Below are 27,002 nucleotides of genomic sequence, written 5' to 3'. Positions count from 1 at the left end.
ACAATTCTGTCAATCATACGTTACCGTTCGTCGTAATTGGACTCTGCGCCCGGTACTGATCCGTAGCAACGCCCTTTTTTACACGGGGTTTCCAAGTCTTGATTATCTAGAGTTTCAACCGTGCAGCGCACCTATCCTTGGCGGGCTATCTAGCCACGCCTCCGCGGCATCTCTCTCCTAATAATGAAGGGAGCGTCGTCTCGTTGGTCTCCGCTTGAATCTATTACTTCTATTCCTGCCTTAATACGCCTTTCGTCGGCAATTATTGGTTATTGCAGGCATCAATCCTGCTCATCGGACTCATGCTTCCCGTAACGCAATTGGGCTATTTCCTTGCCTTTCTGGAAGCTCTCCGCCCTCTTTTTTCTTCTGACCTATCGGTTTCCGAATTGGGAACTTGGCCGAAGGCTGATTGGATATGGGTATGCAATGGGGTTAGGCTGCGCGACGGGTATATTTACCCGGCGGCTGAGCACGCTGTTGCGTGAGGTGCTTCCCGTCTCTCGTCGTGCCCGTGTGTCTGGTTCGGAGTGAAATCTCCTTTCGTCCAGCTCCGCCTCGCCCTCAGGTTGGTTTGGGAGGGTAGGCCGGGTCACGTCCTTCAGGGGGCTGTAAATCCCTCCATCGTCACCGTCGCCATAGACGCGCGGGGCCCGAGCGGCGGTGGCTGCGGTCCTCCTCGCCCTTCCTCGCTCCCGGTTCGGGCTCTCTCAAACTCTGCGGCCTTATTTCGGTTCCAGAGCGGGGCGGCGGAGGGAGATTCCGCAGACTGCTTCGGCCGTCCGCTCAAAGCGGGTAGGAGGCTTGTGCGGTGGCGGCTGACGGCCAAAGGGTATCAAAGTCTGCCTGTCGGCGTTGGACTTCATGAGTGGCGGAATCGTGGGGTGGGAGGGCCGGCAGCGAGCGAGCCTTCTGTATCTTCCCTTTTGTAGTGGGGGAATACATGCCTGGGGTAGTGGATTGGCGGCGTTAACAGGCCCTGCCGACCAAGGGATGTGAAGGACGGGAGGGTCGGCCTGACGCACGCGCGCGGCTGGGAGGACCGTGCTTTTATGCTGATGGGGGCGACTGTAAGGCCGCCCGGAGCGGTGGTTATCAGTGCCAAATCTCGCTTCTCCCTGCTCCCTTCTTGCGCCCTGAGAGAGAGAAAGGTGGCCCCGCGCTCTGAATAGCTCAGTAAGAAGGTACCTGAGCGTGTCTGAAAAGCGCGGCGGGCCTGCCAGGGGAGGAAACGGGACGCCAAAGCCTCCGCGGCCCTTCTCGTGCGCCTTCCGATAAAATGGACTAAAATCCGCGACTCCTTGCCGCCTTCGGCGATGGAGGGGCTGGAGAGTACTAAAGTGAAAGAGGCGTGAGGAGCCGCTCCTTTTATCGTAGCAGAAATAACTGCATACAGAGGACAATGGTGTCCTTCAATTCCGAAGAAAAAAAAGGAGGCATTGGTAAAGCGAGCTGCGCTACAAAGTGAGCTGAGGTTGCAGCTTTATTGTCCTCCTCAGGCATACAGCCGCGAGCTTTGTCTATCGTCTTGCGGGTGATACTTTAATTGCACGAGCAGCAGAACTAGGCTGGAAAATAAAAACTCACAATTTTGTTGAAGTGGTAATAACCAGTCCTCCCCCTTCTCTTGGGAAATGTTCGTTAGGGCTGTTTGTGTGCAGATATGTATTCATTGAGACATGCACAAAATATGTGCATATTAAGCTTTAAATCATATGCATGAATTTTCAAGTACTTTTGAGCCTTTCATCTTTTCCCTGTCAGTGAGTTCTACTCTTATACAAAAAGTCTTAATAGGAATTGTTTACATATTCACCTGGCAATAGAAATATGTGGTGAACATTGTAACTAATATGTAAACTGTGTCAAGTGGGACTTTTACAATCTATTGCTGAGTATTTTAGGGTAGCCATGTTTCCAGTCAGGGCTATTTTTGTCAGCAGCAGCATTACATTTAGGAAGTGTAGATGAATCTACTAAGTTTTAGGTACATGACTGCTTCATAACTTGCTGTTAGGACATTATTTGGAAGCCACAAAGGTTGTGCATTGAATGTAGTTCTACTATTAAAGTCAATTGCACAGTTTCTTTTGGGAATGTTAGTTATGCTACCCTAAGTTAAAGACTCGATGAAATGTCCTAATGGCTATTTTGATCTTTGTGCTGATGTTACATACTAGTAACACAAGTGATTCTTGGAGCTTGACATGACAGTACTTCTACATCCTCTTCTAAACAACTGTGCTCGAGTAGAATTTTATTCTAACTGCATATGGAAAATTGAGTCTTTTCTTTGCTTTTCATGCCTTATAATATTCCTGTTATAAGGCATGTTCTAAATATTATTGTGCCATACAACTTTTTTTCACAGAAAAGTTCCTGTGAAGCTTAAAAAGACTTTTTTTTTTAAACGATGAGAAGGCTAAATTTTATAGGCAATTAAGATAGGCAGCCAAGGGGAAAAAAATCTAGCTTGACTTTCTCTTGCTGGGTTTGGCAAAATGATTTTAGTAGTGACAAGCATTGCGCAGCAAACTATCTTTTTCTTACCCTTCCTAACTTGAAACCACGGAATAATTAGTATGAAGGGAACAGAAGAAAAGTTTTCATGCATCTCCTTGTGATGCAGTGCTTTCTAAGTGTACCTCATTTAGCTTTCCACTGAGAACAAGTTTTAAAAGAGCAATGATGCTCTAAATTATCCTTTATTAACTTGCAGTAGAAAAATGTTGGGTTAAAATTTCCATCTCCAGCTGGTTTAGGACCTGCTCTAAACTAACACTTTTTTTTCCCCTTGAATGTTTAAGATAGGGGCCTATGTAGTAGCTTCTTTAGGAGTATCCGTGGAAAGCTAGCAGTACCAAATGGTATGGAATTTATATCCCTCTCCATGCTAGCAAGGAGTTTTACTGTGAATTTCTAAATGTTGGAGTGTGTTGCTAAATCACATTCTCTTATTTGTGTATGTATTGTATATATAACCAAGGGAAGGCCATGGACAGGCCATTTCTATGGAGACAGTGACCGTGTGTGTAGTGGGAGTAGAAGAGTTCATGGTGGAGAAACTGCCATTTCTTAGATCATGTTGAGTTTATTCTACTGAGGATGTAAAGGAAAGAGCTTTTCCTTTCCTGACATTTCTCTTCCTTTGATAGCAGGTAGAAGGAGCAGCTTCAGTAATTTCTTCCTTTCTGGGGTTATATTGCAAAATTTTTATCAGAGCAGTGACTGCAGAGATGGAGACTTCTGCTTCCAGTCTAAGGACTTCCATAGCAGATTTGCCTCACCAGTGGTTTAACCCTATAGCTGTTGATAACTCCTAAGATCTCAGAGTAAAAATTAGCTGAATTTACCTTAATAATGCATTTTAAGAATATCCCCATTTGCAAAAAGGAGGGTGTTTCACAGGGATGGAATATATTCTCCAGACATAACTCTTAGCACCCCGGTGGTCAGTGGAGAAGGATGCTGGGAGTTTGATACAGGTTGCTAAGGTTGCTCAATTCATAGTTAAACACAGACTGGATATTAAGCGGTGATGTAAGAGGTTATGCACAAATATAATCATAGTTGAATAAAATCCAGAAAGTACTAGAGAGTGTAAGTTAGATTGTCATCCATGTATAAGTACTGGCTATTTGAAAAGGCTAAAATTAATTGGTGTTACCTAAAATGGAAAAGGGTATTATCATTGGTATCAGATGTTAACATTACTCTGGAATATCTGTATGTTAACTGTGCACTTTTAGTGGTAAATATAAAAAGTCATAAGAATGAACACATTGTACCTTGAAAACATGCTAATAGTAGTTGTGATTTGCTAGACTTTGAATTAGCTCATCAGTGTTACTGTCTAATTCACAGATATCAGCATGAATTCTTTGTGGGGGTCCCACAGGGTTCGGTGTTCTTCTCCTATTCAAAAACTACACAAAGCTGTTGGGTGCGATCATCCATTGCCATGGGGTGAGGCATCATCAGTATGCTGATGATACCCAGTTATACCTTTCTGCCCCTGATGAATTAAGCAATGCTGTTGATGTCCTGTCCCAGTGCCTGGAGGCTATAGGGGCCTGGTTGGGGAAAAAACGGGCTTCAACTGAATCCTGGAAAGACTGAATGGCTCTGGTTTCGGGGACCTCCAATTCAGGGACTATGCCATCTTTGGCACAGGGTGGGATTGCACTGGCCCACACAGACTCCGTCTGCAATCTGGGTGTCCTAGACTCGCGACTCCTGCTCAAAGAGCAGGTGGCAGTCGTGGCTAGGAGGGCCTTTGCACAGCTTCATGTTGTGTGCAGTTGTGCCCATTCCTGGATTGGGAGGCTCCACTCATGGTCACTCATGTGGTCACCTCCCAGATGGATTACTGTAATGTACTCTACAAGGGGCTGCCCTTGAAGAGTATCCTGAAGCTTCAGCTGATGCAAATGTGGTAGTGTGGGTGTTATGCATGCCCATAGAACAGCACACGTTATACCTCTGCTCTGCAAGCTGTATTGGTTGCCATTTGCTTCCTATTCAAGGTGCTGGTTTTGACCTTTAAAGCCCTTCATGCCATGGAGCTGGGCTATTTGAATCCCTGGTTACCTCTGCCTGTCCCATCAGGTCCAACAGAAGAGGTATGTTGCAGGTCCTGTTTACAAAAGAATTACATCTGGCAGGACCCAGGAGGTGGGCCTTTTCTGCTGTGGCACCCACCTTGTGGAACATAATTTCCCCCAAGGTGAGACTGGCCCCATCCTTAATATCCTTCTGGAAGTTGTGTCAACAGGCTTGGGGATCTCCAGGAAATGGCAAATTAGTGAGGTAGCTGCATTGTCTATAACACCAAACCCTCTGTTAATAGTAACACCGATCAATGTTTTTAATTACAGATTTTTAAAAAATATTTATTTTATGCTTTGTCTTTACAATGCCCAGAGTCACGTTTTGTGAGATGGATGGCTATATAAATATGATGAAATAAATAAATGAGGCAATTAATGCTGGTTATGCAAGTTTTATTCTTTATTTCTATGTCCTGCACTCTTCCTTTTGAGTTCCCTGCATGCTATTGAGAATTCTTATGCTGAGGAAGGAACAGATATAGGACTCAATCCATTTCCATCAGTCCTTGTAGGGAACACAAATCTTCTACAGTTTGCTTCATCAAAAAAATCATTGCATGTATGATGGTTTCCTTTATAATAGCTCAGAGACCTATAAGTTTGAATAGGTTGGGTGATGATATTGATAACTGTAATGCACTCTACAAGGGGCTGCCCTTGAAGAGTATCGTGATTGATACAGGCTCATCCATGAATTTAGTAGCTTAATAAGTATTTGAAGCTAACTTTTCAAATATCTTACTAGCTATAACTTTTCTCACATAAAAGGTTTTATATGAATACCTAGTAATAAAAGCAAAATCAGGATAAAAACAGACATACACACTGTACTTCTCAGTTTAGTAAAACTTTCAAGGAAAATTATGCTAGCTTTCACAGCACAATTTCATATTTTCTCATACTATCTGAATCCAAGTTTCAGAAGTTGTCAACGGCTAAGAATAGGGTCTCTTAAAGAGCGAGGTGATGTGAAATTGTAGAAATGGACAGATTTGTAGTAGTTATATAGTAATCCCAATCCCCTTCATGCCTCCAAAATTAGAAGAAAAACTGTGGGTTGTTAAACATCTGTGAAGTCAGTGTTCAGGAACAGTATTGACCATATGGAGCAATGCTGACAAATCCTATCATAAAGTGATTCCATATACTGCTTAGCTATGACAATCTTCAATTGGAAGCTGGTCTTCCCTTTTCACAGAGTTCTTTCTGTAAGGTCAAGATGCAATGCCACCATTAGGGAAATAGGCTAAAAATTATGAGAGAGTTCATGGAGCTCTTGAAGATTTCTTTTAAAAAGTTGAGATTTGTTCGCTGGTTCAATTGCGGGTCAAGCATACAGCTTGGTTGTCTGTTAAAAAGTGCAAACATGTGCCTACTACATTGGATTTTCTTTTGTAATTTTCAGTGAAAATGTAACTTAAGTATGAGGATCAGAGTACTTAACTCTTCTGCTTTGGCCATCAATATACCAGCTGAACAGCATTTTTTATTTGAGTCTGACATTCAGAGATATATATGTGCTTTAATACCTTTCATTAAATGAGATTCCAAATAGGGTTAGGAACTCCTGTATTCAACTTTAGGGTTTGTGCACTTCTTTTAATAGTTATAGACCATGAAGGCAGAGAGAAGCTCCTTTTGGTTATGCATTGTGAAAGACGTTGTAGGAAGAGGGCCATGTTAATCTACAGTAGCCAAAACCAGAAGCATGGTAGCACCTTTTCAAGCCTATTGGTGATATTTTTTTGTCATCTGGACCCAATGGAAAACAATCTCTGACCAAATTCCATCAGAACTCGACAATTTCACCCCATCACCTCAGCCTTAACCTATCTTCAGAAAAGCTTAACTACCTTTATGTCTTAGCAAAACTACACAATGGACACATAAACACCATGTTATACAGAAAACATGTAGATTGCCATGTATATCAACATGTTTCTGGCTTCCATGCAAAATATACTACAAAATAGATAGAGTATATGCTACAACCACATTTGTTCTGACCCACTTGACAGAGATGCTCAACTGATGGAATTAAATCAAATGTTCAGAATTATCCAACCAATGAGATCAATAGGCAAAGCCAAATTGATTCTGAGGGGGGACTGTTAAAAGACAAAATGGAACACTGTTGGTTATTGCCTACAGCACACAGCTCAAGCCATTCAAATGCATTATTAATAGGCTACAATTCATACCAGACAATGAAACTGCACTTTCTTAGGCACCGGGAAACAGGCCCATACTTGTATACAGACAACCATCCAACCAACCAATTTGAAGCAGATTATCACAAGCAACAGGTAAAATAGAACAGTGGTGCTAACATGGGAGTCAGACCTTGCAACCAATACAGATGTCTGCCTTGCTCCCACATTGACACCAACGGTGCTATCGTAGGCCCCAGCAACTTCACACATAAGATTAGAGGAATCTTTACATGCTCTTCCTCCAAGGTGATACATGCCATCATCTCCTAGGAACGTTTCTCTGGATTCTGTGTCAGACAAGCAGGCCAGACTATCCACAATTAATGAGCAAAAGTTTGGCATCGGGACTTAAAACAAGGATAAAGTTTTATCAGATTATTTTAACCTCTGAGGACACTCCATTGCAGATCTCAAAGTAGTGTTTTGGTACAAAGAAACTACCAGCACAACAGAACAGGATGCTGAACTCACAAATGTCAAAAGGTTTCAGGCCATCTCCGAAGGTCTCAACAAACACAGTAGGTTTTGAACACAGTACAATCTGCCTCATATATAACCTGCATCTGAATAACAAGCCTGTCTTTGCTCCTGCCTCCCTGCCTGCTACCTACTGCATCCCAGTTTAAACCCTACATCAGTCTAACCACCGCATACATCTGAAAAAGCTGTAGTTCATGAAAATTTGTTCCTTTTTACAAAATGTATTGGTCTGGAAAAAGTGCAACTAGATTCTGACATTGTGAAAAAGAGAACAACCTTTGAATGAAGTTGAAGAAAATGCAGGGTCAGGTTTATTGCGATCTTCCATTTTTCTCTCCTGCTGTTGGCAAATGTATTATACAGCATGCATCACATTCCTCCTTGCTGGATGATAAAATCTCTTAGCAGCTTATGAAAACTATTTCACAGTTTTAAAAATGTGACAACAAAAAAACATTGCATGCCAGACTGAAATAAGTTCTTTCTATTAATCTGCTGGCTTGAAGAATAATAATGTTTCAAATGACCTTCTATTGGGAGACAGTTTACAGTAAGATGTTACAGGTAAAAGAATTATCTATTTAGTCACCCCTCATCTAGTGATGAGAATACCTGCAGATTATGTGTATGAAGCTGAATTCCCTGGAATCTTCTGGAACATTTTACTCTAGATGTAAAAGGCAGATGATCCATTTCTTCTAGTTCCTAGATAGTTGGTGCCTGAGTATGGTCTTATTTTTATTATACTGTTAAGGTAATAAGCTTATACTTATTTTCCAGTTACAAATATTGGAATTTCTGATAGATTTGTCAATTTCATGGTTCTGTGTTAATAATTCTTTGATAATAGCTGGCATCTGGACTACCCGTGGGTGAGACTATAGATTTTCTTGCTGAAGGGAAAGAATCAGATTTTGTTTTTATGCCCATGCAGTACTGAGTTATGAAGCACTAAGGAAAATAGTGCTAGAAGCTGAAGACAAGATGTGTGAAAGCTACCATGTCCCATTTTCCCTCTCAGTAATGTTCCTGATTATTGAGGGGGAGAATGGGACAAGGTAGCTTTCACAAAATGGAGATTGGGCAAAGTAGCTTTCATCTACTCTGTCCCTTCCACAAATAGAAACAGTAGATTGGTTCTGACCTGATTAATTTTAAGTGTCCTAATTGGTTTGGAAAGTGACATGAAATATATTGCTTCAAATAAATGAAAAACCAAGCATAAAGAAAGGCACTTTTCCCCAGGATAGCTTCAGTTGCCAATACTGAATGTGTGTTATAGTGGCTTTTCAACATTTCTGTTAAGAGGCATTCTAGAATCATTCTAATTCGACCAAGTGGGAAGCAGGTAGATGAATTCTCAGTAACCTTGTTGGCTGCACTGCCTCAAAGACATGCAACTCCTGGTCCTCGTTGTCAATCATTTTGTGAGAGTGCCCACAATATGCTCTTCACTTTCCAGAGAGACTCCCTTCCCCCCAAAATCAGCATTAACGTTTACCATGAAACACTTGCTTTCATTTCTTTAGGAGCTCAGCAGCCTGGTGGTCTCCAGGTCTGCTGAGTTACAATTGATAAGTTGCAATAGGTAAAGCTGGGATAAAGTATGATGCAAATCCTCTTCTGTGGTAGGTAACCAATATCCAGATCAGAAGTCTTTGTACTGAATGGTAGTATAGTGCCCTTGTTTCCAAATTGTTTATAAATCAATTTAGATATTTTAGAGATGATGGATCCTGCAGCCCAACTTTAGATAAACTTATCTCTTAAGTTGATGAAATAGGTTAGAATTCTGTTTACTAAGTTGAACATAGCATTATGCTGTAGAAATGTTTAAGGTGATAGAGTTTGATTTAGTTCATAAACCTTTCAATTATATGGATTCCATTCTCACAGCACAGTTTATATACTAGATACCATGTATTTCCTTCCTGCATGTGTTTAAATTCCCCAAAGTGGATTTATATGTAAACAGGAAGTGTCACTGGTGGGGCCACCACTTATTAAGCTTTGAAGTTCTGCCACTGTTCAACCATAGTACAGGTGGTCCTTGCTTGACGACCACTTGTTCAGCAACTGTCCTGTTCAGACTAAGCCCCAGACAGGGTCTCAAATAATATTCTTTATTAATAACTATTTACAATAAGTAAGTCCTTGATATGTGAGACTGGGTTAAGCAAGCCCAACTGCTCTACTTGGTCCAACTGGAACACACAGGCTGGAGGCAACAGTTCTCGAACTGGAACAGTACTGGAACAACGCTGACACTGAATCTCTGACTCACTGGATCTGGGATCAGGACTACGAACAACAGGGAGGGATGAATGGAAGACTTGGATCAGGACTTGAACTCAGAGCAAGGTTAGACTTGGCTGGGGGTTCTAGGCTAGGCTGGGTACTCTGATCTGAAGGCTGGAAGACAAGGCTTGAAACTGGAGCAAGGCTGGACTCGTCTGGAAGCCCCGGACTAGGCTGGATTCTCTGGACTGGAGACTTGGAGCGAGGCTTGGAACTTGGAACTAGGCTGGACTTGGCTGGAAGCCCCGGACTAAGCTGGCAACCAGATCCTGAACACTATAGGCATGAAATTCCTGAATACAACGGAGCATACGAGGTACGGGTGTGAAGGACTGAAGGCAAATGGCGGTGCTGGAATGTCAAGGCTTGCCCACGCTGCTGAGGAGATCATGGAGTTTCACGGCTGGAAGCAAGGCAAAGGCTGCTGGGCACGGCTGACGCTGGTTCCTTGCTGGCAGCAGATGCAGGACTCAATTCGTCTTCGGAGTGGAGCTTGAACACTGGTTCCTCTTCGGCCACAGACGCTGATTCCGACACTGTAAGGACTCTTTTCCCGAAGCTGCAGGCTTAGAGGGTCGGTTCTCTCCGGCAGCTCACTCTCTGCACAGCTGCCTTTTATCCTGATCTTTGGCACGCTTCATTCAATGAAGTTAAATACCATAGCAAAGGCAGACTTGTCTACATTAACTATTTATTCTGGTCAACATTGCCTTGTTTGGGCCTTTGATAATAGGTCTGGACTTCTTTGTTTACACACAATAACAGACTGCATCAGATCAGTTCAGACATAGAAGCCAGATCCAGCAGCAGATCCAGTTTTCAGCTTGTCCTATCCAAATCTGTTCTTGTAATATTGTTACAGGACCTAGTAATACAAGTATCAGGGACTGAAATATTTTCTCATTTTCTAAGATGATAATGTTTCTGTATTGCTGCTGAAAATACTGCATGTATACAGTATGTAGTTCAACCAGGCTTGAGGAAGTATTATTTTATATTGTAAGAACTGTCTGGTTTCTACACAAAAGAGTAAATGGATAACAGCTTGAAATGGCACTATCCAAAAACAAAGGAATAATACTTCAGCTCTTTAGAATGCTATCATTGACTTCAGGATTGACGCCCTTAAGATAGCTAATACAGAATTCATTTGGAATATTAATGTTTCTCCTGCATTGTTTGTTTATTCAATTTATATGGCCTGCCCATCTCACTTGTGTGACCCTGGGTGGCTCATGAAGTTAAAAACAAGCATACTTACATACATGTATGCAGACACACAATAGTAACAGAAACTAGCAAAAAAAATTAAAGCAATTAAAAGCAATTAACCATAAATTGTAAAATGCAGGAGAGTACCAACCAACAGTTTATGAACAATATAGCCATCTCACCAACTCCATACCCCTATGGGATCCCCAGGCCTGATGACAGAACCATGTCTTCAGGGTCCTCTGAAAGGCCAAAGGGGTGGGGCCAATCTAATCTCGGGGTGGGGGGGGGAATGATGTTCCAGAAGGTGGGTGCTATGGCAGAAAAGGCTCTCCGCCTGGGTCCTGTCAGATGAAACTCCCTAAGAGATGGGACCCATAGTATATCCCTTCTGCTGTACCTGATGAGATGGGTAGATGTAACCAGGGAGAGGTGGTCCCTCAAGTAACCTGGCTCCAAGGTATTCAAAAGAATGCTATGTTGTTTTCTTATACTACTTATATTAATCAGCTTATCTGTGGATGAATACCTGTAGCTGTTTCACTCACTGGTATAATAGGCAATTTTCTTACACTCACCTGCTTGTATTTCATTACCCCTTGACTTTTGCTAGTTCTTTTGCAGCTGTGTATGTGTTCTATAGGCAAAATCATCAGGTTGATCTTTCCTGTGACTGATGAAGTAATTGTGGTTCACAAAAGTTTATGGAATGAGAAATGTATTGGTGTTTGAGTTGCCACAAGAGTTTAAGTGTTTTTGATGTAGCTGTTTCACATAGTTATCCCTCTAATATTTTATCCAGATTAATAAACATGTAAATGTTTAAGTCTTTTCATCTGAGCAGATTATATTTTACAAAGGATATTTTTGTTCTGGTGACAACCATTTCCATGTGATTTTGAGATTGGCTAACCTATTGCAGATAGTCCTTGCCTGTCTGCAATAGATTATTGCTCGTTTAAAGACAGTTCAGAGATACGATGGGGCTAAAAAGAGTTACTTATGATTCGTCCTCGAAGTTACAACCCCCACAGTCATGTGATCACGATTTGGGCGCTTGGCAACCAGCTCGCATTTATGACTGTTTGCAATATCCCGTGGTCACATGATTGCAATTTGTGACCTTCCCAGCCGGCTTCCAACTTGAAAAATCAATCGGAAACAATGGATTTGTTTTACAACTGTCACAATTTGCTTTATGACCACAGTGATTTGCTTTACGGCCACCACAAAAATGGTTGTAAAATCAGGTCCGGTCATGTGGTGCCTTGCTTAATGACCGCATCGCTTAGGGACTGAAATTCTGGTCCCTACTGTGATTGTTGAGTGAGGACTACCTGTATGTTAGTAGCATATCTGTTCAACCTCATGAACAATGTTTTATATCTGCTAGAGCAGCCTTTCTCAACCTTTTGACCCTGGAGGAACCCTTGAAATATTTTTCAGGCCTTGGGGAACCCCTGCACATTCAGGCTCAAATATTGGCTAGAAGTTACCAAATTATTATATTTGTTTCATGGGTAGTCCAGTATATATGCATTAACAGTGTTCTTAAACTAAAAATAAAGAATGAGATGTACCTCTTTAGTGTGGAGTTGCCCGAATTTGATTTTTTTTTAAAAAAAATAAACCATGATCTCCCGGGGAACCCCTAGTGACCTCTCGCGGAACCCTAGGGCTCCATAGAACCCTGGTCGAGAAACCTTGTGCTAGAGGTATATTAATATTTTAAGTAGATAATGTTTGGCAAGCTGGATCAGATACAAGTTTAATGAAACCATATTTCAAAGAATAAGCCTGATTACTTACATTTTGATTTAGTGAGTAGGCATTAAAGAAATGAGTAACTTACAAGTTTGGTGACAGTACTGAGGCAGAATTTTGCTATAGTTTTTTATTTTTCATTTTTTAATTCTTACTTAAATTTATTATAACCACTCAACTCCAATGGACTCTGGGCGATGTACAATCCCACTCTCCAAAATTCATGAAAACAGCTAAAACATCTTGTTGATAGAAGGGTCCTGCAGATAGAAGTGTAGAAAACAGTAAAGGCCAGCAGAGTGATCACTTTGGCAAGGCTTGGCTACCTCAGGTCTCTGATAGATACTAGGCACTGTTTTACTTCTTCGGCAAGGTAACTTCGATCAAGATATTGATAGAAGTGAAGCATCTGTCCAGGTCTTTTCATAAGGCTTTATTTTGTGTGTTCCACAGTTGGGATTGATGAGACAATTCTAGTTCCTCTTGAAGGAAGAGGAAAAAATTGAAATAAGGATTTGGGTTATTGCTTGTAGGTAAAGGTAAAATGAGACCTTTTGTCACTTTCATACATATGCCGTTGAGTGTATTGGAAGAACTTGGAGGGTGGTGACTTTTTCCTTTCATATGAGATCTTTCTGGAAGCTAGACATAACATATCTCTCATGCTGAATCTGCAAAGCCAGTACAGGCTGAGCCTTTTTGCGTGCTTAGGGATCCTAAGGATTGCCTGAGAGGAAGGAAATCAAATAAATACGTTTGTATGCCTGGATGACACTGAGTTTTTGGATAATTTATAATGTATGAAATAAAGTAATGAATTAGTTTAGGTAAACTTCACTTGCAAGATATTGGGGGCGGTGTTCAGATTTTCTTGAAGATTTTGGCCTTCAGTTTTCAGTTGACCAAAGAAATGGTGATGGAGAAGCCAAGTCCCCTGCTGGTTGGGCGGGAGTTCGTGAGACAGTATTATACTCTGCTGAATCAAGCACCAGACTACTTGCACAGGTACTGTTTTTGACTTGTTCTCCTGTTTGGTATTGGCACATGCCCATACACCCTTAATGCTTCATTCCTCTTTTTCTTAAACCAGCTCCTCACCCTTACCCTTACATTACCTTTTAGCAATTTGCCTGCTATATTAAATTACCCCTTGAAATTTGGTGTTATGCAAGCAGATTTCTTAACTACATTCCTTCATCTGTGGCACCTCAAAATACGCTCTGAACGATTGTATAATTCTTTGAGATAGGTTTTGAAAGGAACACAAACTGCCCTACTCCCTTCTATCACTTCCATCAAGAAAGATACTATATTGCATTTTAGACCCACAGTTTTAAGTAGTAAGATGCCTTTTTAGAAACTCCATATTCCTGAATTCCCCCCAGCATTATACCAAGGTAGGGATGGGGAGAAATTGTTTTCATATTTGAATACTAACCAGCCTATTTTGCATTTTCTTAACCAACCAACCAACCAACCAACCAACCAACCAACCAACCAACCATTCATTCATTCATTCATTCATTCATTCATTCATTCATTCATTCATTCATTCTGTCCCTGCCCATCTCCTCCCATTGGGGGACTCTCGGTGGAATATAGAGATCAGAAGGAAGCTATCCCTTGGTTTTTTGCATCTCTGTTTTTGATGAACTTGATGAAAAATACATTAGGAGAAACTCATAAATAATAATTGCATATGTTAGGAAATATGTATACAGTCATGTCATTTACATGCATTTCTTCATGTCAGGATAAAACCATATCAATTTTTTTAGCCATTTTCAATAGCTTATTTGAAATTGAAGTGGTATCTGGATGAAGCAAACTTGCAGCTTGCTTTTTGAAGTCTGGCTGTGTTTTGACAGAGCAAAACTTGAAATAGGTGTTCTAGTGGAACAAAACTCAAGATGTGCCAAGAGTTCTGGCCATATGAAACAATGGGAACTTGAAAAAATCCCTTTCTTTGTTTTTCATTTCAGTCACAAAATAGGTGGAATGGCAGACCATGCTGCCCAATTGACTAATTATGTTTTAAAAAACATTTTTGAAAATAGACTAATCCCTATTTAAAACAAACAAAGAGAAATGTCATTGTGCTCTCACCTGATGATGAAAAATCAGTTAATTAAGATTAGAATCTGTTACCAGAGACCCTGGAGCTTCTTTTCTTTTCATTAAAGAAACCTTGAGGTACACAGGACAAAGAAAAGAAACTCTAGTGTAGCATTCCTTTCAATTAGTAGCTCTCTTAGTCTGAAGGTTTCCCTTCCATTCCTATGAAGTATGTATGTATATATTAATTTGTTTTAAATTCATCACCTTATGGGCAGTATTCCCCACTGACTTCAGCAAGATTAAGCTACAGAGTTTTGGGTAGGTTGGGAATTGCACTCTGTTTCCTTGGCACAAGCCAAGGAAAACTAAACTATGTTGCTCTGTGCTGATGTTTTTGTTTACACATGCAAGTGGCTGTTGAATTTTTTTTTTAAAAGAATGGTGGCTGCTATTGCCTCTTAATTAGGTGACTACATTACAACACATAATAGCAAGTTACAGGAACTTGAAAAGAATGCTCATGTAACTGAAAACCAGGAAACCAGCCCAAACTAACAGATTGCATTTATAAATACATCCCCATTATTTTAGACTACAATTCCCACAACTCCTTTCTATTAGCTTTGCTAGAGTTGATGAGATTTGTAAGCTACTGCATTTTAAATTATATAAATAGTATTCAGACAAATTTTCTGCAGAAGAACTGGAGACTTTAGATGCTAAACAACTTAAATGAGAGCAGTTAACTGAACATATATAGAGGAGATATACTTATAGTGAAACTAGTGATTTAAATAAAACCTGGTTTCCCCCAAGTTTTAGTCTGTTCATCTTTCTATCTGTCTGTTTATATTTTTAGTCTTTTACTGTGACAAGCCTGAAATAATACCAAAATTCCTTCTGTATTTCTTACATCTGGGAGGTGAAGGATTGATCCTTACTAATACCCATTGCAGAAATTGGTTTGGTAAATTATTGTTTATCCATGGATCCAAATTAAACAGAAGCCTAAATCTCTTGTTTAAGGCCTATAGATAAAATGTTGTGAAAATGCATATGGTAGATTGAAATTGTATGTAAGTACACCGTTAATAAATTGTTGTCTCACAGATTTTATGGAAAGAATTCTTCATATGTTCATGGTGGCTTGGATTCAAATGGAAAACCAGCAGATGCCGTTCATGGACAATCTGTAAGCATTTGTAAAACCATTATGTAAAATGTCTAGAAAAAGTACTTCAAACCTGGAAATGGATTTTTAGAGTGGGATAGGGGGATCAGGAACTCCTGTTTGATTACTGTGCCCGCCAATAACAAGATGATACAAATTATTCTGCATTCTTAGGCTTAAAGTAACAGTATAGTCCCTGTGTATCTCTTAATTTTTGTTATGTTACTCTAATTAGGTACTGTGTACTTTTCAGGGAGCCAGTTGTACTTTACACTGCTGTAGAGAATGAATTTTGGATATGGTGCCAGAAATACTTAAATGTTTAAATAGGAAAGCTTAGTGAAACTAGATTTTTTTGTAAAAGAGGCTTGGGTTAACAAAAAGATAAATTGGATTTATTACTCCTTTTTTTTTAAAAAAAAATACTCTTTATTGTGTCCTATGATACTTGAATCTAAGATGCATAAAATCTTCTGTTTAGTTTTAGAAGTTTTGTTTGGTCCATATATGGAACAAAATGGGGCAGGAGTGATTGGGAGGGGATAGGAGCAGGAAAAAGCCAAAGTTTAGAGTCTTCCTTGAAAAGTATATGGGCCTTGGAAGTGGCTGTAGAAGAGGAAGGAAGTGGTGAAGGGAAGGTGCTGGGAGCTTGTTTCTTAGTGCAGAGGCTATCACAATAAGGAACGAGCGCACAGGACAGTACACTAGTTGTGATGCCTAAGGGGTGGGAGGGAGAGGAAGATGCTGGGAAAATGCACAGGAGGAGGAGAGAGTAGGGGTGATGTGTCTAGTTTTCCAGTGTTTGCTTTACTGCTCTCTGAGATTTTTTATCGATTTTGTTTCACGTGAAACCTGGAATATCAAAATGCGCTGCATTTTTTCTGCTGGGCTACTATGAATCTAAATGGTTCAGCAGAACTTCCAGAGCTCGATGGTTTGTTTTCGATTTGCAGCAAAACATATTTCCTGTTATGCGCATATCCCTACTTGCATTTCCTTTCTGAGAATCTCTTATTTACTATCCCAGTGTATTTTTCATTCTCTCCATTTTATTCTTCAGGATATCCACAAGAAGGTGTTGTCACTGAACTTTAAGGATTGCCGCACAAAGATCCGCCACGTGGATGCTCATGCCACTATTAATGACGGCGTTGTTGTACAGGTCATGGGTGAGCTCTCCAATAACACTCAGCCAATGCGGAGATTCATGCAGACTTTTGTCCTTGCTCCTGAGGTATGTAGCCGAGGAAATACTTATCTATATATTTGTGTATTGAAGACAGTTCTGGGTTATTGTAAGACTTTTTTGCCACAAAATCTGGCTCTAATATGTTGTAGATAAGACATCTCAGTATCTGGCTTTTGCTGGCCAAACCAAAAACATACAGTGACCCCAGGACACCTTTTACAGGGTGAAGTACAAGAGAGAAGTAGGGAATGAAAGAAATTAGAGGCATGATTTAGGGAAAAAGGAAATAAAATTAACTAACTCTGGTTAATTCTACTGTTCACTGGATGCCTTCATACTTTATCCTTGAAAATCATCTTTGCATTCTTCCATCAAGTCTGTATACCAATTCACACACTACCTTTTGTTCTTTATATTATTGGTACGTCTTTCTGAGTATTTCATCAATTCATTAGTTGAACTCTAACATTCTTGTTCTTTCTTTTCTACTCAGGTAGTCTTTGTATATATGTTTTGCACTTGATACCCATTCAATTCTTTTTCCAAACATCCATTCCTTGAAACAGACTGCATACCATTGCTACTTTTCTGCTAGCATCTGCAAGTCTTAAAATTTCTGTTTTCCCATCTTTAGTAAACATTACCTTAAGGTACATAAGTTTAGTTATTCTAACTTTTAACATGTACATATAACTTGTAGCTACTATTTTTATTCAGAAATACATGAAACAACCAAAGGACATCACATACCCTTATTTTATTCAGCTATGTAATTGGCAGTTGCCTGGTTGCGATTTGTAGCTGGAGTCAAAGTGACAAATTATCTAGCCAGTTCCCTCTGCCAAATTTTAGGACAGAATTGCTGTACCGCCAAGCTGAATACTGTGGTGGTGGTGTTTGCTCACTGCTCTGGTACCCCTTCCCCATCCTGCCTGATGTGATCTTCTGTCATTCACATGCCAAATCCACACATCTGACTCAGCCATCTCACATGCACTGTCCCCCAAATATGAGGTGTAGATCCTCAGAAATGAAGTGCATAGCTCCCTCTAGGACCAACCTTGGAAATGTCTAGCTTTTATCTCCTCTTCAGGAAAGAGTTCCTTCCTGTTCTGGTGCTGGGAACCTGGTGATCCTAGTGGCAGCATTCTTGCATAGTCAGGTGCAGGTGAAGTATCTGCACATAGATGAAGCAGATTGCTCAGTCGTTTCATGAGCACATGGCACCCATATTTTAACGTTTTTCTAGTTACACCATCTAACTAGACCCCCCCCCCCTTTAATATACTATTTGATTTCCTGCAGAAGTTTTTTTTAATGCATTTTAACTCATTCAGCCTTTTCCCTTCATTCCACAATCCTTTTTCATACCTCCCATTGTTATGAAATTCCATATACTTTTATAGCTCTCTGTGATATAATTCTTTTTAGTCTGTTCCAAACAGCTTCCGCAAATCTTTTTTCCTTTCGTCTGCTTCAATTCTGTTGGGAGATAAATCTGTCATCTAATACTTTTTCATACTTTCTCTTACTCATACTTCTAGTCATCTTTCTTTCATTTTGTTTCTTTTTTTCACTTACTCCTTTTCTTCCATATTCAGTTTTTCCCAAGATCCACTCCTGACATTACAAAATAATGATCTGCCCCACATTCAGAACCTCTCTAGCTCTTCTGTCTTTCAGCACTGAGATAATTATCTCAGTGTTTTATCATAAAAAGCCAACCATGTTTTTAGATTTTGATTCCTTTATTTGCCATGTGAATGCACAAATAAACTTGTGCTTAAACTATGTGTTTGAAACAAAGAGTCCTATTACTATTCATTCAGGAAAAACATAGAACTATCACCAACTTAGAAATTCTTATTTTCATATGCATCCAGAAAAAAATGCTTTGACATTAATTCATACTTCCTGATGTATATTTGAGCCTTTTCATTCATAGTTAAATCTATAGGTTCATGCCCATGCATGTATTCACAGCCCTGCTTCACAAGATTGCACCACCTTCATTTAGACCTACTTCCTTGTTGTTTCTCTTAGTTTCACATGCTTTTTTCTTTATTTCTTAGTTCATGATGTTGTTTATTTTTCAGCATGCAATCTTTCTTATGCCTCAGTTGTCACCAGATGGACCCATAAATATTGATCTCCACTCCCATTATGTTGTTGATCAGTTGAACTTTTCCCAACACGTTTTAGTAAGAAAAGAATAGACTAGGTTATTAACCTTAGTTGTATCCCTGCCACATACAGCTTTCCCTGCTATTGGTCATTTTGGGCACATTTTGTCCATATGTCAGGTATAACAAGAACTTGATTCTGTACATGTTATGACTGTTTAGGGACTGTATTGTAACCTAACATACTATTGGTCACATCTCATCAACCAAGAATGTCCTGACCACTCAAGATGCCTCCTTTTCAGCACAGTCCTACAAATCTTGAAGGAAGTACTGTTATATTCAACAGTTGCAGTTCTTGAGATTTTGTTAATTTCTTACCATGTGTGATCTGTAGGTCAGGACTGAGTTATCTTCCCTTTCCAGCTGCAGACCTTAGGTGTTAGTACAAAATAATTGTACTATCTAGCTGACATGCTTGGAACACTTTGGCTGACTACTGTATATGTGGAGTCAATCTTCTTTAATGAGGCAGGTATATCACTATCATCACAAGAGGTCAAAAACATATTTGCCATAATAAAGACAATTAGCAGAAATCTCTCTGCTCTGAACTTGCTATGAAGCTGAAAATATTCAAGTATTAAAGAGATAAAATACATATTTGGTTCCTTTTCCAGGTGAAATAGGCACTAATGTTTTAGTTTGTAATTTTTTTTCTGTGATGCTTGTGTAGACTTCAGTGTTAGATTGGTATTTAATTGCCTTTATATCCTGGTTTTTCTCCAGAAGCCTAAGGTCCCCGGGAGGGTTCTTTCCTTTCCAAGGACTGGACACACCACAGCGTAGAAGATAACTGTACTTTATTGTAGCGCACACCTTCTCCAACAATAGGCTGTTCCCCTGGGTTAACTCCACCCTCCTAGACTTTAAAAGGTGATGTAGTCATGTAAATAAGTCTTTGATGCTCAGTTCTTACAACAGGTAAAAGTCTTATGGTTTGTGAAGTGGCATACAGCCTTTTCCTTCCTCCAAAAGTTCTTGCATTTGTTGGGATTAGGTGCTGCCTCAGTGTGGTTGCTCTTTTTCTGATTGCTAGCGAGCTCCAGGCTCTGCTCTTAAGCAGTGTTCCTTTTAAACACTCCAGCTGAGCTCCCAAGACAAGCTCCAGGCAGGATTCAAACCACAATGGGATGCTTTTTGTAGTTTGTGGTGCTGGCCTATAATAGTTGTAAATGCCGAGATGCTTCCTTGTCTGCTTGCTGTTTTCTCCTTATCTTCTTTTCTCCTACACCCCACCCCCGTGCTACCTTTTCCTTTTGTGGGCTAAGGGTACGGGTGAGGTGAGACTGCCTATGGATGTTGGCTGTTGGGCTGTAACTGGTACACAAGCTGAAGCTGGGCAAAGGCCCTCCTGGACCCAGCTTCCACCTGTTGTTCCAGCCGGAGCTGCAAATTCAGGAGGACCCCCCAAGTTTCAGACTTGTTCTTGCATGGGCACTATTTTCCCATCTAGAGGCTGGAGCCACCTATGTCTTGTTACAATCCAATTTTAGCTTAATTTCTCTAACCCAGTCGCTTACAGATGCTAGATGTCAGGCAGGACAGAGCTCAAGAGCATCACCAGCAAAACCTGGAGTAAAGCTGAGCGTTATCATCATACTGATGGTAGTGAACCCCAAAACAATGGATGATTTTCTCAGTGGCTTCATATAAATGTTAAATAGTAGTGGGGAGAGGACCGACCCCGAGGGACTCCACAAAAGGGAACAGCCACCAACCTCTCCTCTCCGGTTGCCAGCTAGAACTGTCTACTGAGGAAGGAGCAGAACTACTATAAAACAGGGTCTCTAATCCCCAGCCCCCAGAGTCTGTCCAGACTTTGAGAGTCTTTTCAGGACCGGGGTAGGTGCACTATCCCATCCAGATTTTAACAGAGATCTTCCATGTATGCAACAAAAACTGTCCCTGTCCCGTGCCCGGACCTGAACCCTAACTGGGAAGGCCCACACAATCTGTATTATTTAGGTTACTCTGTATTTGATTTCTCACTGCCATCTTAACAACTGTAGCTAAAAAGGAACATTGGAGATTGGCCAATAGTTACCTAATATCTCTTGACTCTAGGGAGGGCCTCTTAAGGTGGGGACATACCATAGTCGTCTTCAAGGCTGCTGACAACCATTTACTTCTGTAAAGAGGAATTAACAATATCCTGAATCTCCAGAACTACCCTCCCTCAGGCTGCTCAAAGAACCAGGAGGGGCAAGGGTTTGGGCCACAGGTGACAGAGGACATCTTAGAAAATACTCTGTTTACTTTCTCAGAAGTCACAGATGAGAAAGTATCCAAGATAATCCAGGAAGACATTGCCCCAGTCACCACACTAGACCCTGCCTAATTGAAATCAAGACTTGAGTGAATCTGAGTGACTTTACTGGCAGTATACTGTGCAAACTGGCTGCCAGTTAAAACTGGACGAGGAAGGATCTGACCATGACAAATGGTCATAATACCCTCCATATCTAGATCACACAAAAAACTGCCTCTAAGCAAAAACAACATCTAGTATGTCTGTAGTACCTGTGTGTGTGCCAGGTCTTGAGATTACCTGAAGCAAGGTCATGTTGCTATGCCGGTCATGAATTCCTGGGCTTCTCACTGTGTGGAAGTTAAAGTCCTTCGACACAATAGAAGGAGGAACTCAGTCTAGGCACCAGGTCCAGGAGCCAGGAAGGATCCAGAAGGGCAGTAAAGCTGCTGATACATCAAGAGAATCCCAAGCTTATCCCTGTGGCCCAGCTATAAATGGAAAAGCATTTACTTCCTGCCACTTTGGTAACAGTGACTGTGGTCATTAATACATCAGTATACCTCCCCCAAACCCCAGGGTGATGCAGGATCCAAAACCTGGCTGGGCAGATTTTTGAAAGGGGGATCTGTCTGTCTGTCTGTCTGTCTGTCTGTCTCTCTCTCTCTCTCTCTCTCTCTCTCTCTCTCTCTCTCTCAAATTCGTCACCACCCATCTCCTCCCACCGGAGATATCCCTTCCCCTGCTGTTGCATGGTTTTGGTAATAAATGCTAAGGACAGCCTGTTCATCCACAAGTTGTGAATGGCAACAGCTTTATTATAGACAGATCTGGCGTTTATCAGGTACTTTTGCCAAGCTGATCACCAGGTTCCTGGGATGGGGTTACTGGGTTGGAAGAGGAGATCTCCCTTCCCCTTGAATGGTTTACCTGGTACTTCTAAAAAATAAATGAAGTCAATAATGTTGAATTAAAGAGTACATTTGATTTAAGGATGCATTCTAGAGTGCAAATGTATGGTAATTCTTAAACTTCCATTAAAAGATTCAATAAGGAGGGATGTGAATCCATACAAAATTGGTTTATTGTTACTCAGATGAACTGAAGTTTTGGTATAGATCATGATGCATAACAAATATTTTAGATTCTGAATTACTTGAATAATACTACAGATAATACAGTTTAGGAGAGTTTTTGCTATCTAGCTAGTGAAAAACTTAACAGTCCTTTAATGAGGTCAACTAGTTGTATAAGACATATCCCTCATAACTAATAGTACAAGGAGAAACAATTAACTTGTGATTATAAAGTAATATTAACTATAATTTAGTAGCATTTAAATGCAAAAGGAGTCAAATTTAATTTTTATCTTGGCTCAAGTCCAGCATTCTCAAACTTTTTGCAGTTGTGGATCACTAAATATTTGTTTGAAAATGTAGGGACTGCCCAATTGAACATCCCCTCCTTACGTTTTTGTCATTAAGAAATTGAGAATTGGCATTTTTTTTTTTGCAAAGAAGGCAATGATTATAGTTGCATTTGTGTATGCCTTTCCATTCTTTCCATTTTTTGAAGACCTTTTAAAACTAAATTTTGTATCAAACGTTTTAATCCAGAATTTAGTATGTAGTTACCATTTTAACTATTTTATGTATCCTATGCCATAACAACTCTTAGTAAAACTTGCAGGTCTTGAGTGTTTTTCAGTACAAATCTCTCAAATACTAAAGGGCTAGGGATGAGTGGGCCTCTGGACCCATGAAACCCTGTTTTTAAGATATTCATTGTTGTATGTTTTATTTTCCTGAAGAATCTGTATAACGACCAAGTAGCAACAGTAAGAACAGACCACGGAACAACGGACTGGTTTAAGATTGGGAAAGGAGTACGGCAGGGCTGTATGCTCTCACCCTACCTATTCAACTTGCACGCAGAACACATCATGCGACATGCTGGGCTTGAGGAATCCAAGGCTGGAGTTAAAATCGCTGGAGGAAACATTAACAATCTCAGATATGTAGATGATACCACTTTGATGGCTGAAAGCGAAGAGGAGCTGAGGAGCCTTATGATGAAGGTGAAAGAAGAAAGTGCAAAAGCTGGCTTGCAGCTAAACCTCAAAAAAACCAAGATTATGGCAACCAGCTTGATTGATAACTGGCAAATAGAGGGAGAAAATGTAGAAGCAGTGAAAGACTTTGTATTTCTAGGTGCGAAGATTACTGCAGATGCTGACTGCAGTCAGGAAATCAGAAGACGCTTAATCCTTGGGAGAAGAGCAATGACAAATCTCGATAAAATAGTTAAGAGCAGAGACATCACACTGACAACAAAGGTCCGCATTGTTAAAGCAATGGTGTTCCCCGTAGTAACACATGGCTGCGAGAGCTGGACCATAAGGAAGGCTGAGCGAAGGAAGATCAATGCTTTTGAACTGTGGTGTTGGAGGAAAATTCTGAGAGTGCCCTGGACTGCCAGAAGATCAAACTAGTCCATCCTCCAGGAAATAAAGCCAGACTGCTCACTTGAGGGAATGATATTCAAGGCAAAACTGAAATACTTTGGCCACACAATGAGAAGACAGGACACCCTGGAGAAGATGCTGATGCTAGGGAGAGTGGAGGGCAAAAGGAAGAGGGGCCGACCAAGGGCAAGGTGGACGGATGATATTCTAGAGGTGACGGACTCGTCCCTGGGGGAGCTGGGGGTGTTGAGGACCGACAGGAAGCTCTGGCGTGGGCTGGTCCATGAAGTCACGAAGAGTCGGAAGCGACTGAATGAATAAACAACAAATGTTTTATTTGTACTTTTCCTTCTTGGTTGCTCATACAGATGACTCTTCTGCTTAGAACAGTAGGTGTAGATTTGGAGTCAGTAACTGCAGCTGAGACTGTTACCTGTATTGCCACTTGTATGCATCATTGAATTGGTTTCCAGACATTAATCTGTGTTTTCAAGTCAACTGGCTGACCATGAACATGGAGAAGTAGGGACAGAGGCAGTGAACAGGCTCTGGTCTGGCTGGCTGAAGGGTGGTGAATGTTAAAAGGTGGCGATGAACCGTCTGGATGGAGTTTTGCAAATCACTGGTGGTTCACAGATCAAAGCATCGCCACTCTAACCGCCACTACTTTGGAGTGCTTTTCCTATTGCCATTTGCAGCATGTCATTCAAAGGCCAAGTGCAATACTTAGACGAGAAAAACTTGCATATTCCTGGTATATATTCAGTGTTGAAATATTTAATATAGTATGTATTATAAATAGGTAATCTGAAACTTCCGTGTTGGAACGTCTAGCGTTAGTGATTGGTGATTATGATTATACGTTTTGTAAATCCATAAGTTGATGCTTATTGGTGCTCTGTTGTTATTTTGAAATTCTCTTTGAAAAGTAGTTGCACATATATGTTATCTCTGTAAGTTTGCATAGCATTTCATGGCTTGTTTCCTTTTTCTTTTTTCTCAGTTTATTGCATATATTCCAGCAATATATTTCTAACTGATAATGATTTTGAGCTTTACTTTGTTGTTACAACAGTTCTTGCAAATGCCTTTTGTCAGCATTTATGCATTAGAAATGTCTTATGTGCATTAATAAAAGGGTTTTTTTTTCATAAATGAAGTCTCTAAATGGCTTACAATAGTAGACCATAAATCTCTTACAGAGATGATGTGAGTAGAAAACAGATAACAGTCCCTTTTATTAAAAGTAAGAGCAACTGCCAATTTAGCTTTCTTTTGGACTCCTTATTTATAGCCATAGTTATGAGCAGAAGGATTATCCTGCTTTCTGACTGAGTTTGAAATTTTAATCTTCAAATGTTTACTACCTGTAATACCATGATGAATAGTTGAAATAATGTAAAAGAAAATGGTAACTTCTCTGGTATCAGTTACATCAAGGATGCCCAGAAAAGCTGGGCAGTACAGAAATTATGCCCATGGCTTTTCTTGCAGGCATACAGTATAGTAGAAAAGTGTATAAAATACCAGGTCAATATAGATATATCACAACATTGAACTGAAGGAATATCAGGTTTTATATGGATTAAATTGTAAGAGAGCAGGCATTGCTTATCCCTATGCCAAGCAGATTAGGAATATCTGATCCTCAGAACTGGACTTGCATGCTATTCTTCGTGGGCCAGGGTCAGAGATTTTTTTGATTCTCAGCTTAATGGTATTGAACTGTAATACTAAATAGTGTGTCTGTCCCCAGAAGTAAGAGCATTCCCTTTTCTCTTCTGATCATTGAGATCTATAACCATATTTTGTTTGGTGTAGCATTTGAGAGAGTTCAGGAATTAATGGGCAGCAATGGAAGTGTCGCCCTGTATTTTCTGAATGGCACATGTAGGCAAAGCTGTTTGGAACTAAAACTCCAGTAAATGGTTTTATGCTAGCAAATCAAAACCGAATATAATAGGTGGTGAGCACATTGCTGAATTTTATTTTTCACATTGTATCGTTTACAGGGATCAGTTGCAAACAAGTTTTATGTCCATAATGACATCTTTCGCTATCAGGATGAAGTTTTTGGTGACTTGAATGCTGAACCTCCAGAGGGTAAGTTCCATAGCCTAAATTCTCTGCTTCTGACAGCAGGACTTTTTTTTCTTCTCTAAATAGTGAAATGGTCAAATTGTGACTTACCTGCATAATTTGAATAATAGAAAGAGAAGATCTCTTTCAAACTGAGTTTGAGTCCTGATGATTTGGTGAACTTTTCCATGTGGTTTACATGGTAGCATTATAGAAGTGATTGGCTTCTGGTGATTTTACTTTTCAGCCTAGTCTAGTCTACAGCCCTTGCATCCTTTCGTGTCTCCTTACAAGCATTAACAGTGTGTGACTCTGCTTAGGTATGAGGTCCAACTGCAGCACCTGTTGAAATTTCCAAAGAGGAAGCAGAACTAAATTCACAATAGCAGTAATCTGCAAAAAGACATCAGCCAGAAAAAGGATAATGCTACCCATATCTTGGAGAGATCTCCTAAAAAAAAACCCCTGAAAATCTGAGCTTTATACTTCTTCCTTTGATCAGAAAGAAATTCCGTTTTTCAGTACTTGCATACTACACTGAAAACAAGGAGTTGTTTAGAAACCTATTGATTTCAACAGAATAGACTTTTAACTTACAACTGCAGATTTCATTGCAATCAGATGCCATGCTGTGTTTGTCTATTATTGGAATTAGCGAGTTAGCCAAATTTGGTTTACCTCTATTTAGCTGTCAGGTATTTCTAAAGTCAAGTTGCAAGAAAGCTAATTGTTAGAAACTGAGTTATCATTAGAAATGCTTTCTTGATCGAAGGAGTGTTGTTTTACATTGTAGTTTCAGACCTTTCCTTTACATTATTGCTGACCTAGTCTGATTATTGCTGCAAGCCCGATGGAGAAATTGATGGAAGCTGTATACAGTTTGAAGTAATACTAGGAAAAGGGTAACGATCTTGAAGGGATGGCTTCTTCAGTTACTGCTGAGTTCAGTTTCTACTGATGGGTTTGGCATCTTCAGTTACTGATGAGTTCAGCTTCTATTTCTTAAACTGGTTATTCAGTAAATAGCCAA

At 40.3% G+C, this 27,002-nt stretch overlaps 1 protein-coding gene across 4 annotated transcripts in view; it reads left to right on the top strand.

The window, feature by feature from the left end:
• Positions 1-451: 451 nt before the first annotated feature.
• The window catches only part of G3BP1 (G3BP stress granule assembly factor 1), a 37,347-nt gene continuing 10,796 nt past the window's right edge, over positions 452-27,002 (top strand). For all 4 annotated transcript variants that reach the window (XM_063292170.1, XM_063292168.1, XM_063292169.1 and 1 more), the window contains exons 1-5: positions 452-568; positions 13,469-13,582; positions 15,746-15,827; positions 16,867-17,040; positions 25,906-25,996. In XM_063292170.1, the coding sequence (XP_063148240.1) occupies positions 13,488-13,582; positions 15,746-15,827; positions 16,867-17,040; positions 25,906-25,996 (442 nt within the window). In that variant the 5' untranslated portion in view covers positions 452-568; positions 13,469-13,487. The remainder of the gene's footprint in view (positions 569-13,468; positions 13,583-15,745; positions 15,828-16,866; positions 17,041-25,905; positions 25,997-27,002) is intronic.

This window comes from Candoia aspera, chromosome 2 (assembly GCF_035149785.1).
Source record: "Candoia aspera isolate rCanAsp1 chromosome 2, rCanAsp1.hap2, whole genome shotgun sequence".
Taxonomy (NCBI): Eukaryota; Metazoa; Chordata; class Lepidosauria; order Squamata; family Boidae; genus Candoia; species Candoia aspera.
The sequence above is the reverse complement of the archived record's forward strand: the minus strand, read 5'-3'. Positions and strand labels throughout refer to the sequence as shown.